Genomic DNA, 12201 nt, shown 5'->3' with positions numbered 1-12201 from the left:
CTTATTTTATAAAACCCATTTCCGAACAAAAATATCCTGAGCTGTTCTGAAGAATCTACATAAACGCATAAATGGATGTGCCTAAGGGACAGCTCTAAACCCCACAAACCAATAGATGGCATTTTCAAAGAAATGACTTAAGGCTGCAAACAGCATCCATTTTGCTCCATTTGGCAGCACGTAAGTTTACATGCTAGGAGACATTTCTCAACAGGAATGAACTGTGAAATTGTTTCCTTCTACCCAACACGCCTCTAAATTGTATTAGATTATGTTAGCCATTTCTGCACCTTGTCATAGAGGCTGTCAGTGCTCCAAGAGGCAGGGTGGGTGGACACTGGAAGCAAGGGCCCCGGAATCTGAGACACTGCCGAAATATCAGTCAGCATGTTACACAAAAATAATAAGAACTATCAGACCCATGCTTAACATTGTGAAGGGAAATGGCTTTGTTGCAAATCTAGACACCAGGGGATATGATGAAGTGAACCATGTGGATTTCAATTCCTAGACTGTAAACTTCTCAGGAAATGATTACCATTGTTTCCACCTCCATCCAATGTCAAGCATCGCCCTGTGAGTGCAAGTGGATTCTTTGACTCTGCAGAAAACAATCTATGAATATATGCTGTGTTTTAGCTGTTGGCATCCTAGAGTCAACCCTTCAAGACCCAAATTTGCCTGCTTTGTGAATTGCATGCTATCTTAAACTTTAATCATAAACACATAAAACTAAGAAGGTAATTATGTTGCAGAAAGAAAAATCTTCCCAGAGCAAAATGTAAATGAAAGACTTTGGGGATATTGGTTGTTCTGTGACATTAATTAAGCTAACTGAATACTGACTCTCTAAATATATATGTGTGTGTGGGCATGAGTATGGGCACAAGTATGGGTAGGAGTATGAGTGCGGGTACAAGTCTTAGTTCTTTGGAGTAGCTGTAGATTTTTCACTGAGGATAATGTGGCCACTTCCGTTCCCACAGGGCACCAGCGTGCTCTCTCAATGGACCTGCAAGCACACGTGTCCTCAGCCTCATCATGTCTGTATTACTCTGATCACAAAAACACTTAATTCAGGAAATCAAGAGACTACCTGCCTCTTATGTGTTGTTCAGAGCCTCCACAGGCAGAACCTTCAACCCAAAATTCAGGTTAGATGCTTGTTTATCCAAGCGGTAGACTTAGAGACTTATCTTTTCATTTCTTAAATTTTTTTCATTATTCATTATCAGTATCTTTTAAATTTAAATTTAATTTTAGAGTTCTGTGTTTTAGGGTCTAGGTATGGGATACTATTTGTAAGAAATAGAATAAATACAAATCTTAAAAGAATCATAGTTTTCAACTTTAAGTTAACTTACATGTATTACATGATTCAATTTATCCCATTTTTATATGATGATCTATGCTGACCTCTTAACTTTATCATTGTCTTTATTTATGGTCCAATAATGTCTTTCCGCCAGTTCTTTCAAGCTGCTGGATTTATGAAGCCAAGAGCCAAACCACATAATCCGCAAGTTTTCTGAATGGCTAAATAATAATTTTCTAGGAAACTGGGTGGATAACCTGGTGGCAAATGGGATTGACAGCATTTTATTTTTTGCTTTGGAATTTGCCTTTTTACTTTATTGTGTAAAAATGTAAATTAATTTTCCCTAAAATGAATGAACATTTAATTGGCTAAATAAAATATGCTGTCTGGTTGGTGAATTTTCTTATATTCTCTCTTTGGGAACCAAATATTAAAAGAGATATTTAAAGTTACATAGTACTACACCAAGGGGCGCCTGGGTGGCACAGTCGTTAAGCGTCTGCCTTCGGCTCAGGGTGTGATCCCGGCGTTCTGGGATCGAGCCCCACATCAGGCTCCTCTGCTATGAGCCTGCTTCTTCCTCTCCCACTCCCCCTGCCTGTGTTCCCTCTCTCGCTGGCTGTCTCTCTCTATCAAATAAATAAATAAAATCTTAAAAAAAAGTTACATAGTACTACATCTAAATATTAATTAATTAATCCAACATTATGAGGTATGTTTTCTATGTAGGCAGTGTTCTCTGTGATGGTGGAACTAGGTTTCATATGTAAAATCCATTAGTCTCATCAAAGTCGCAGAATCACGAAGCTGGAAGTGACGAGAGAGCATGTAACTCAAATCCTTTCCTTTACACATGAGGGTGTTCATATTATTGGTGAGGTCTGGACAGGTTGAGAGGCTTGTCTGAGATCAGATACTGGGTTAGTACCAGAATTAGGATGGGAATTGGGTCCTCTTTCTCCTTTTATTAAAAAAAAGGCTCCACTTTCTAACATATCTGAACTATCATATTCATTTGTTTGGATTACAAATACTGACTTTGTTATAATTTGGACCAAAGCTGGATTTCCAGTTACCTTAAAAGTTTACTCATACACAGATAAAAAGAGTTTATGAACTGAAAGATTGTAAGAGACATATTTACATGTCAAGAGAAAACTGATTTTAAGGATGTTAAAACACCATTTTATATACTCTGAAATTACAAACTCAATTTTGAACTCCTTACTACATGTATGTATAATAGTGGCAATCCCCCTACTAGATAACATGAAAGAATGACCAGATCATGTGTAAAGACCAGGAACACTTAGAAGTGATTATTAATTAAGCACATTTACTCTACCTCTGTCAATATTCTGGGCCCCATTAAAGTCCTGTAAACCATGTAGGTGGTCTCCTGGCAGCCATGTTAGTTTTACATGGGTTGGTTGGCTGTTCATTGCTGACTGGACCAAAAGGGGACACTTGGCTCAAGTTAGGGCAATCACATTCTCTCTCCTAGAAAGTAGGAATTGGGATTCAGACATAGCCTGTCAGCTTGGCATGTACTTTGAACTGCAATACATAAACTCAAGAGCTGTCAGACAGCCATATGTGACTGGAAACAGAAAGCTGGTGCTTAGAGAGAAGAATGGAACAGACAGGAAGAAGCAAGCAGAGATGGAGTGAGGATACTGCCTGGCTGCCTCTCAGCATTCCGGTTCTGTTCCCTTCCTAAGTCCTGGCTGCCCTTGTGTTCCAGGGGACAGTCCTGGTTTCTTTTTTATTTTATTTTTCTTTTTTATTTTTATTTAAATTCAATTAACCAACATATAGCACATCATTAGTTTCAGATGTACAGTTCAATAATTCATCAGTTGCTGTAACACAGTGCTCATCACATCACACAACCTCCTTAATGCCCATCACCCAATTACCCCATCCTCCCACCCACCTCCCCTCCAGCAGCCCTCAGTTTATTTCCTAGACTTAAGAGTCTCTCGTGGTTTGTCTCCCTCTCCAGTTATGACTTTCCATTCTGTTTTTCCTCCCTTCCCGCACGGTCCTCTGCCCTGTTTCTTATATTCCACATATGAGTGAAACCGTATGATAATTGTCTTTCTCTGATTGACTTATTTAGCTCAGCATATATCCTCCAGTTCCATCCATGCTGATGTAAATGGTAAGTATTCACCCTTTCTGATCAGCCCTGTACTCTTATTTAACAAATCCTTCCTGTCTCTGTCTATCTGTCTCTCTTTTAAGACTAAGTTGTTTTTGATATGTTCAACTATAATTCAGACATTGTGTAATAAATATCACACTCTTATGGGCGCCTGGGTGGCTCAGTTGGTTAAGCGTCTGACTTTGGCTCAGGTCATGATACCGGGGTCCTGGGGTTGAGCCCTATGTGGAGCTCCCTGCTCAAATGGGGAGCCTGCTTCTCTCTGCCCCTCCCCCTGCTCATGCTCTCTCTGTCTCTCTCTGAAATAAATAAATAAAATCTTTAAAAAAAATAAATATCACACTTTAGAGCCAGAGCTACAATATTACCACTGATGTTTTGGTCCATTTTATGGGACAATCCACAGTACAGGTGAGAGAGCTGAACAATGAGATGCATTACAATAACTAAGATCCTGCAGATGGAGCTCAAGATGGACTGATTTTTAATAAATTCCTACTATTTAAAAAATATTAATAAAATGATACTGATCTGTGCTGATAAACAAATTTACTTTTTAGAAAACCATATAATTCTACAACTATTTCAACACACAAATTCCAATTTGCCTGTCTTTAGTGAGCCTAAGATAATGAGATTTTTTCTATATTGACAAATGACTCATAATGCCAATGATATTTTTGAAATAATGAAATAATTTTGGGATTAACTTTTGAAATTTTGAAAAAAGAGAATGGCCTTTAACTGATATGAGCTATCTTGATAAATTTAAAGGGACCAGATAATGCCAAAAAATTCATGCCTAAAATGTACTAAACATCACATACTGATTAAAGTGAAATATCTATGCAAATAGAATAATACAGAATAAGTGAACACTTAAAGAGAGCTTGCTGTGTGCCAGAAACTGTGCTATGAATTTTTCATGTATTCATTCATATGATTATCCCAAAAGAGCAGGGAGTAATATTATGCCTGGATGACCCTGAGTGAAATGGCTTGCTCAAAGTCCGAAAGCTAGCAAAGGGCAGAGGAGCCATTTAAACCTAGGTAGACTGTTCACCACCACATCCCAGTAGTCTAAATAAGAAAAGTAGATTAAAGCAAGCCTTCTAGAGAAAAGAACTTTGGAAGCTCTTTGGAAGTTTTGGAAAACAATTTCCTGACACCAAGAAAAATGCACAATCTTTTAAATAATTAAAAGAAAAGAAAAAAGATATTTAGCTTATTAATGATTCTTACCGGGGGTTAGAAGGAGAAGGTGGATTCATTTCTTTCTGATAGTGATGACCCTGGTTGACAGGCTGTAAAAGACAAAAGGTTTGTGAGGTACTAATCCGGGTAATGTTCTTTACATAGACTTTACCATGCACTCTCATTGCTGTCATTTTTTCCTGAGGAACAATCTGCAAGAAGGGGCTGTTTATTTCACTGAAGACCTACAGGCTGTTTGGGAGATCCAGCAAACAACAAGGTGGTACACATGAGAAAAACCAGGTTATTTGAATGGCCAGTCACTGCACAACATAGCATCTATGGTGCAATGAAGGTTCATGCGTGGACGCTTCCTCCTTGTGGAGTTTTTACGCTGCTAACATTCATTGATATTTCCACCTACAGTAAAATAAAAGATATCTCACGGAGCTAGTGCTGCACAGCAGTTATCAGCAATAACTCAGAGACCCAGAGATAAGGATTATATATTTATATCTCCACATTAGGAAGTTTGCAAGGATAACTTGCACTTTCGCTAATGGAATTACACATGTAAATCTTAGGTCAAAGTGGTCATTCCCCAAGTGCATAATAAAACCTCAAGCATTAATCAGTGAATTGAAAAAAATGGCGCCCGGACCTAACACAATGTGGGATCTCAACTTTTCCCTCCGCGAGGAACATTGAACTTACTATTTCAAAATACCGCTAGACAACTACATCCCAAAATAAGCTTTAAACTCTTGCCTCCAACGGAATTTGATGTTTTTCCTTTGTTCTATAAAGGGAGAAAATTCCATTATATCTGATAGAAATTCTCTTTTTGAATACAGCTGGCAGTATTTTTCTTATGTGGTTAACAGCCATGTAATTCTAACGTGAAAATCATTTTTAACATTCTCATTTTATTACAAGTTGGAATTTGGTATACATTTTTGAATTGCATTTGAAGGATTTCCATTACTTCCTAACCCAACAGGGCTCGTGTTAAGCTCTTCTCACCCATAATGTGGTCTACAGTGCTGACTCTAACAGAGAGAAACAGTATGGCAAAGGCACCTATACATATAGACCACATATTCCTTATTTTTCACATAGTCCTTATTTTAATGGCTCCTAAAATATTAAAGATGTGAGTCATGGGAATCCTTTAGAGTAAACTGTCTTCCTCTATAAATAATCTCTTGGAAGTGTTCCTTTAATTTAAATCAAACACCCTGTCTGATAATCACAGTCGCTTAGCCTGGCTCTCTGTGATGCACCATGAATTTAAATGTACTCAGATACTTTGGTAATTGAACCGGTATCAATGCATCACCATTTCAGTAATAAGAAACAACAGCTGGGAGAACAGTGGAAGGAAAAACTTGTCATAAGACATATTTGATCTCACTGGAGAAATAAGACTTCCAGCAATTTGCAAGTGAAATTTAGTTTTATGATTTAGGCTTTATTATTTCACAGCAAAAAGGAATTAGCAAGCAAAGGGCTTAACGGGTTCTTTAGAGCATCTCACACTGGTGCAGAAATACTCCCGATAATATGTTCATCGGTATTCGCCCAGTAGTTCAGCTGAACTCAGGACTCCAGTGAACGGGCCTCCGCCGATTTGCTTCCAGAGGCATTTCCATAACTCTCTACGCATCACAGTTCTGGTATTCAGCAAATTTCCATTTTCTTAATTTTACACCATTAATTCTATTTACACCTGTCTCCAACCCCCTCATTCCAAATGACTCACTCCATCCTCTGGAGAATAGAAATGTCTATAGAATCCTGTCTCATTTGTGACTCAGCTCTCAGAGTACACAGACTGACCCTTTCTGCATTTGCTCCTGTCTGTATAAAACCGATCTGGTGATGCAAATAGTAAAAAAGAACACAGTCGACAAAAGATTCACATTTATAGTGGTTTCTAAGTGTTAGAAAACAACAACAAAGAATAACCAGTGAAAATGTTTTGAAATAGTAAAGAGTGCTAACATGAGGGAACAGAAAAGTAAAGGAAAAAAATTCCGTTTAAAACAACTGTAGGGTAGTGGAACTCAGTCTGAACACCCAATTCCTTAGCTTAATTTTTAGTATTGAAAACTAATTATCGAGTTGGTACCCCCAAATCTTTTATTCAATAACTCACTTCCAATTTAACGATGGCATACCATGGCAGAGCATTCTGACTGCCACACGTAACTGCTATACATGGCCTTAGACGCCCCACCTGCGAGGTACTCAGTCGGGGAAGGACACAAGTCTTGTTTTGGAGTGGATACCATACAAAACTGGGTGGCCCTAATTCCCTTTCTCTGTACATGTCTCCTAATTTCATAATCAGACTCCGGGACAGGAAGGGACTATGGCAATGACGCAGCTAAAAAACCCCTTTAAGGTATTTCAGCTGCCCTAACTTTGCTTTGATGCTTTGGAAGGGCAAAGCTTTCACTTGGATGAGGTCTTTTTATTTTCCTAGATCCAAATCAGAATGAACGAGAATGTGCCTAATGGTTCCTAAGAGCTCTCTGAACATGGTGGGGTGGGCTTGGGGGGAACATGATGGGCAGTCTGAAGCCAGATGCCCCCATCCACAAACGGAAACAGATCTGTTTCGATACACACGCAGCAGTAAACCTACTTGTACTAATCCTAGGCAGGCAATATCCTACGAAAGCACCAGGTAAAAAAGAATAAAATCAGTTTTTTGACTTTGGAATTCATCCGTATTCAGGGAATATCCTAAGAAGCAGCAAAAGAAGAGCAACCAATACCTACAGATAACTATGGCAATAATCATAGCGCTGGCTGACATTTAATCAGCACGTACTCTGTTAAATCCTTGCTAGATATTATCTCATTTGTTCCTCACAGCAATTCTGTGAAACAGATAGGATTAACAACTCCATCTAACAGGAGAGGAAATTCAGACACTGGGTGTTAACCCAAGGTCATGCCGGCCAGGAAACAGGGGAGCCAGAGTTCAAACCCAGGTCACCACAGTTTACCCTCTTAGCCATTAGGTGGTAGTGCTTAATCAGCTCAGAGGTTCACCTATAGGGGTGAATACCAACGCTTTTGAAAACATACATGACAAACTCGGTTCAGGTTATGACAGCAAAAAAAAAAAAAAAAAAAAAAAGTGGTCTGAAATATTTATTTGAAATCTATAAAATGACCTCCTCACTATAAATTAAATTCACCTGATTTCATTCTTCTGACATGTCACTATATATTTAAAATTAAAGAAGGTAAGTTTTGCCACATTGCTAAATTTGGGACAAACGTAAGGTATGATAGATAATACTTTGAGAATGAGGAAAGCTTATTTCATGGGGTGACTTTCATAGTCACTAAACGGAACAACTCACACATTTCAGTAATACATTGACTCTACTATCAGTTTTCATATATCATTTCTATAGTGGTGTACGAACAGCTGCTCATCTGATTTATCTGCCGCTTAGCACAATCAACTACTTACCTTTTTAGTTCAGGAGAATTAAAAGAAAACTCATTACACCCAAAGACAGCTGAGAAGTTAATGAATCTGTAGATCAGAACAATTAAGACCTATTAACTATAAAGAGCCTGAAATGCCAATATATAATATATTGGACACGTAGCAGCCAGCAATCATCACGTAAAACGCTGATACGCTGATGAGCAAAGAAAGGGAACAGATCCTAGAAACTGAGGACCTTGTCCTTTTGGTGGCGCTGTTGCTATGCACTAGTGTCAGGAAAACGGAACTCCTAAAATCGGCCACTGAGAACAAGAAGTTTTGCTTTTCCATGATCAAGCTGCTAGAAATTTGGGGGTGAGGGAGAGAAGTGAAGCTAAATAAAAGAACAGGAGATAAGATAATCCTGCCACGTTAAAAGGTAAAGACAATATTTTCATGGTGTTATGTAAAACCTATGAAAATGGCAAAAATGTTGCAAGGTTAATCGAGACCATAAATAACTTTTCTGAGAACCTCACCATATGCTTGTAATTTTATTAAGTGCATTTTGCCTTGTTTTTCTCCAAATATTATGCTCTGCAATGTGCTATGTTGAGGGATGCATGCGATGAACATTTTTTTTTTAAAAACAAGCTGAGGAGACTTACATGCTTGATATTAGATTACGGGAATTCTTAACTTGAAGGAATGATGGTTTTAGGGTTTCAGCTTACAAACAGCATGCACATGAGGCACGCTCTTCTTGAATCTCAGGTAGAGGCAGGACAGAGAAATAATGAAATACTGATATAATAAAATAACGAAAGAGCTTATTTGTAAAGCTCTGAGGGGATAAGTCTGGATTTCAGTGGTTAAGCTCACATGAAAACAAGCACAACAGAGCCTCTAGCTCTCCTTACAGCCTTCAGTAGTCACAAAAAGGGGAAATATCCTAGAAATCTTTTCTGATCACTCAAGTGGCCCTTTGAGGAGAATTACTTCGGGGGAGCAATAGGTAACAGCTCTGAGCTTACTCTGCTAGGCACTGGGCACATGCATCTCCTGCATGCATTCAGTTCTTACCGTGCCAATACGAGGAAGGCCTTTTACGATTCCCATTTTATAGGCCATCGTGCCAGTAAATGGCAGAGCTGGGATTTGAGCTCAGGTTGGCTGAAGCAGAGTCTAGATTCTTTTGGACACTGCAAAAAGCTGTTTCTATTAATAGCTACTCTTTTTCCTTAAAAAGAAACCATAAACACACACACACACCAGACATGGTTTTATGCTATTGTCAATCAAAAGCCCTCACCAAAATAAAATTCACTCAAGAATCCATTATAAGCAACTCCTAGTTCCCTTCCTAAGGCTGCCTAGAGCTGAGTTTTTGAATAAATCTCATGAGGGCTACTCCTAACAGAAACCCTCCAAAATTGATTACTTGTAGCCTGGTTTCCAGAGAAGTTGTAAAGTATTGTTTTAATTGAATTTGGTTCTAAGTTAGAAACTTTGAAAAATTTGTCTGTCAAAGGCCAATGGATTTCTCAGTAGGCTTGATTTATTTAGCAAGAGATGCCTACAAAAGCCAATTTGCTATGAGAAATATGGTTACATTTAATTACACTTTTAAATGACTAATTTATTATACCTAAACACCTTTTAAACAGTACATATTACTCTGAACGGTACAGATGCTGAGGAAAGCTGAGGAATCAGAGCTTGTAGTAAACACAATAGATTTTGCTAAAGACTCTTCATTTTACTCTGCATGGGCTTTCTGGTTTCAGATGGCAGCGTGTGTGAAGTCGTTAGGTAAAGATGCTAAATTGAATGTGACCTGCTTAAATCTCCTTTTTAAACAATTGGTCATCAAGCCCTGTCCAGAGAGAGATTTTTCCTTTGTCTGTATATTTAATATCCATTTAGCAAGTCTTGAATGTAATATATTACCTACATCGTTCAGGGTTTATTTAAACAAAGCAAAGCTGATGTTTATTTTGGAATTTTGATGAGAACTACCTTATTGTAGAGTGAAAAAGGAATCTTTTTAATATTACTGATTGATTCATTCTGTCGATGACTAACAGCCAGTGACTGAGTGTGACCTCATGCCAGGCACTGTGCTCAGCATGGTACCGCCATCAGGGAGCTCACAACCAGGCGTGGGGCACATTGCTAACAATGGCTCCCTGATGTGGTAAATGCTAACTTTGAGACTGAAGATAACGGGAACCCGCAGAAGGAAGAAATAATTCTGTGCAGGGTGGTGGAGCGCCAGAGAGGGTTTCACGAAGCAGCGACATTTGAGTTGGGCCTCGGAGAACAATGGAGTGTTCCAGGTAGAGAAGCGGGACGGAGGGTCTCCCAGGCAGAGGGAAGAGCATGATGAGCAATGACATGACTGACATGATCTGGACATAGGGCATGGCAGTGACGGGCATGGTGCGTGCTGTAGCTGGAGTATGGGGGCCTTCTGTGTGTACGTTGGTTAGGGGTGGGTAGTGATGGTAAGACAAGCAAAGACTCATTTCAAGTTCTGTTCAAGGTGATGGAGAAGCAAGGACACCAAGAGGAGGTTATCCTGTTCAAGGAGAGACTCCACCCCCGCCTCCATAGATTTAATTCTGTTCCTTTTCAGAACTTGGAATTCCTTTCCCCCTCTTTCCACATGGTGAGCTTACATTCATTCTCGAACTCTGGCTTAACTGTAGCCTTCTCTGTGAAAGTATCCCTGAAACCAGCAGTAGAACCAACTGTTTCTCTGACGTGGGCCTCTCTTCTACGATCTATTATGGAACTCTTCTTTCTGTCATCACTCAGTGCCCTGACTTACAGTGAGATGTTGACTCTCTGCCTCTCTCCAATATGGTGAACATCTCAAGGCCAGGTCAAGCTTTATTTGTATCCCAGGCAGAGATCACAGCATACTGTACCGCTCAAAAACAAAAGCAAAAAACCAAATATGTGGAATGAATTAATGTGAGACAGATAAACCAGGCTGAGGTGAGAGTTAAACAGTACCCCAGCTGGTCTTAAGGGTTGCTTCAAGTTAACACACTCCTTACTTGCTTACTGAAGGCCCTTGATCTGTAACAGAACTAAATTACTTTCTTTGAGATTTGCAGACCACCGGCCTTGAGGAGTGAAGGACCAGAAATTTCCCAGGCCGCAAAGGCCAGCAAGTCTGCTGGAAGCCACCTTGGCTTTCTGAGGAGCTCAGTAATTTTGTAGCAAGATGTTGTTCTTTTTCAGGTCACACAAATGATTTTACCTACCTCCCTTTGCGTTATCTGCAGACCTCACCCTCCTTTGCAGGACTGCATGACCAAGATATGTCGCAGGCCACTATACTCCCTTTGCTATTTACTGCCTTAAACCCCTTGAAAAACCCCTGGGCCAGGCAGAAACCTCCGAGGTGGCCTTTGGACAAGAGTCCGCCTTCTCCCCAGGGGTTGGCCTCCTGAATAAAACTCAAACTCCTTTCCAATCCAAACTCGTTTGTTGAGTAACAATCTTTCAGGTGACAGGCAGCTGAACTTGGGTTAGGGAACAAGAGTGTCATCGAGATATTCCTGGCTCTAGTGGCAGAAGGGAAGGTCTGTCTCTCACAATGAGGCTTAGAGAAGGGCTACAGTAGGCTATGTATGGAGAGATCATCACTTACAAGGTACAAGGATGTGTGCAGAGTGCATTCAGGAAGTTATAACTTGGATAGAAGCATGGAGTGAAAGGTGAGGAACAGTGAGAGATGAGCAGGGGGAGAGGAGCAGGCCTCAGATCATGGGGGGCCCTGTATGCCAAACCAAAGAGCCAATGGGAACTAGGAAAGGCTTTATGCAGGGAAGAGGTAAGATTAGATCTGGGCTTTAGGAAGATCACTAGTGTGAATAATAATGATAATAATAATGACAACCTTAATTTACTAAATGCATATTATGTCTCAGATATAGTGCCAAGTGCTTTACAAGGTCACAGCTTGGATTTGAACCTTGGCCATTTGACCTCAGAGCAGATGTTTCTAATCATCAGGTGCTTGGATGGGAGGTACAGAGGTACCGGGAGACTACT

General features: G+C 39.7%; 1 protein-coding gene across 16 annotated transcripts in view; it reads right to left on the bottom strand.

The window, feature by feature from the left end:
• The window catches only part of CFAP20DC (CFAP20 domain containing), a 236640-nt gene that overhangs the window by 44608 nt on the left and 179831 nt on the right, over positions 1 to 12201 (bottom strand). For all 16 annotated transcript variants that reach the window (XR_015726660.1, XM_087866894.1, XM_087866899.1 and 13 more), the window contains one exon: positions 4728 to 4789. Coding sequence is in view for 15 of the 16 variants with exons in the window: in XM_087866894.1 (XP_087723020.1) it covers positions 4728 to 4789 (62 nt within the window). In the remaining variant the exon portion in view is untranslated. The remainder of the gene's footprint in view (positions 1 to 4727; positions 4790 to 12201) is intronic.

Source organism: Ursus americanus, chromosome 14, assembly GCF_024610735.1.
Source record: "Ursus americanus isolate L20-20 chromosome 14, mUrsAme1.1.p, whole genome shotgun sequence".
NCBI lineage: Eukaryota > Metazoa > Chordata > Mammalia > Carnivora > Ursidae > Ursus > Ursus americanus.
The sequence above is the reverse complement of the archived record's forward strand: the minus strand, read 5'-3'. Positions and strand labels throughout refer to the sequence as shown.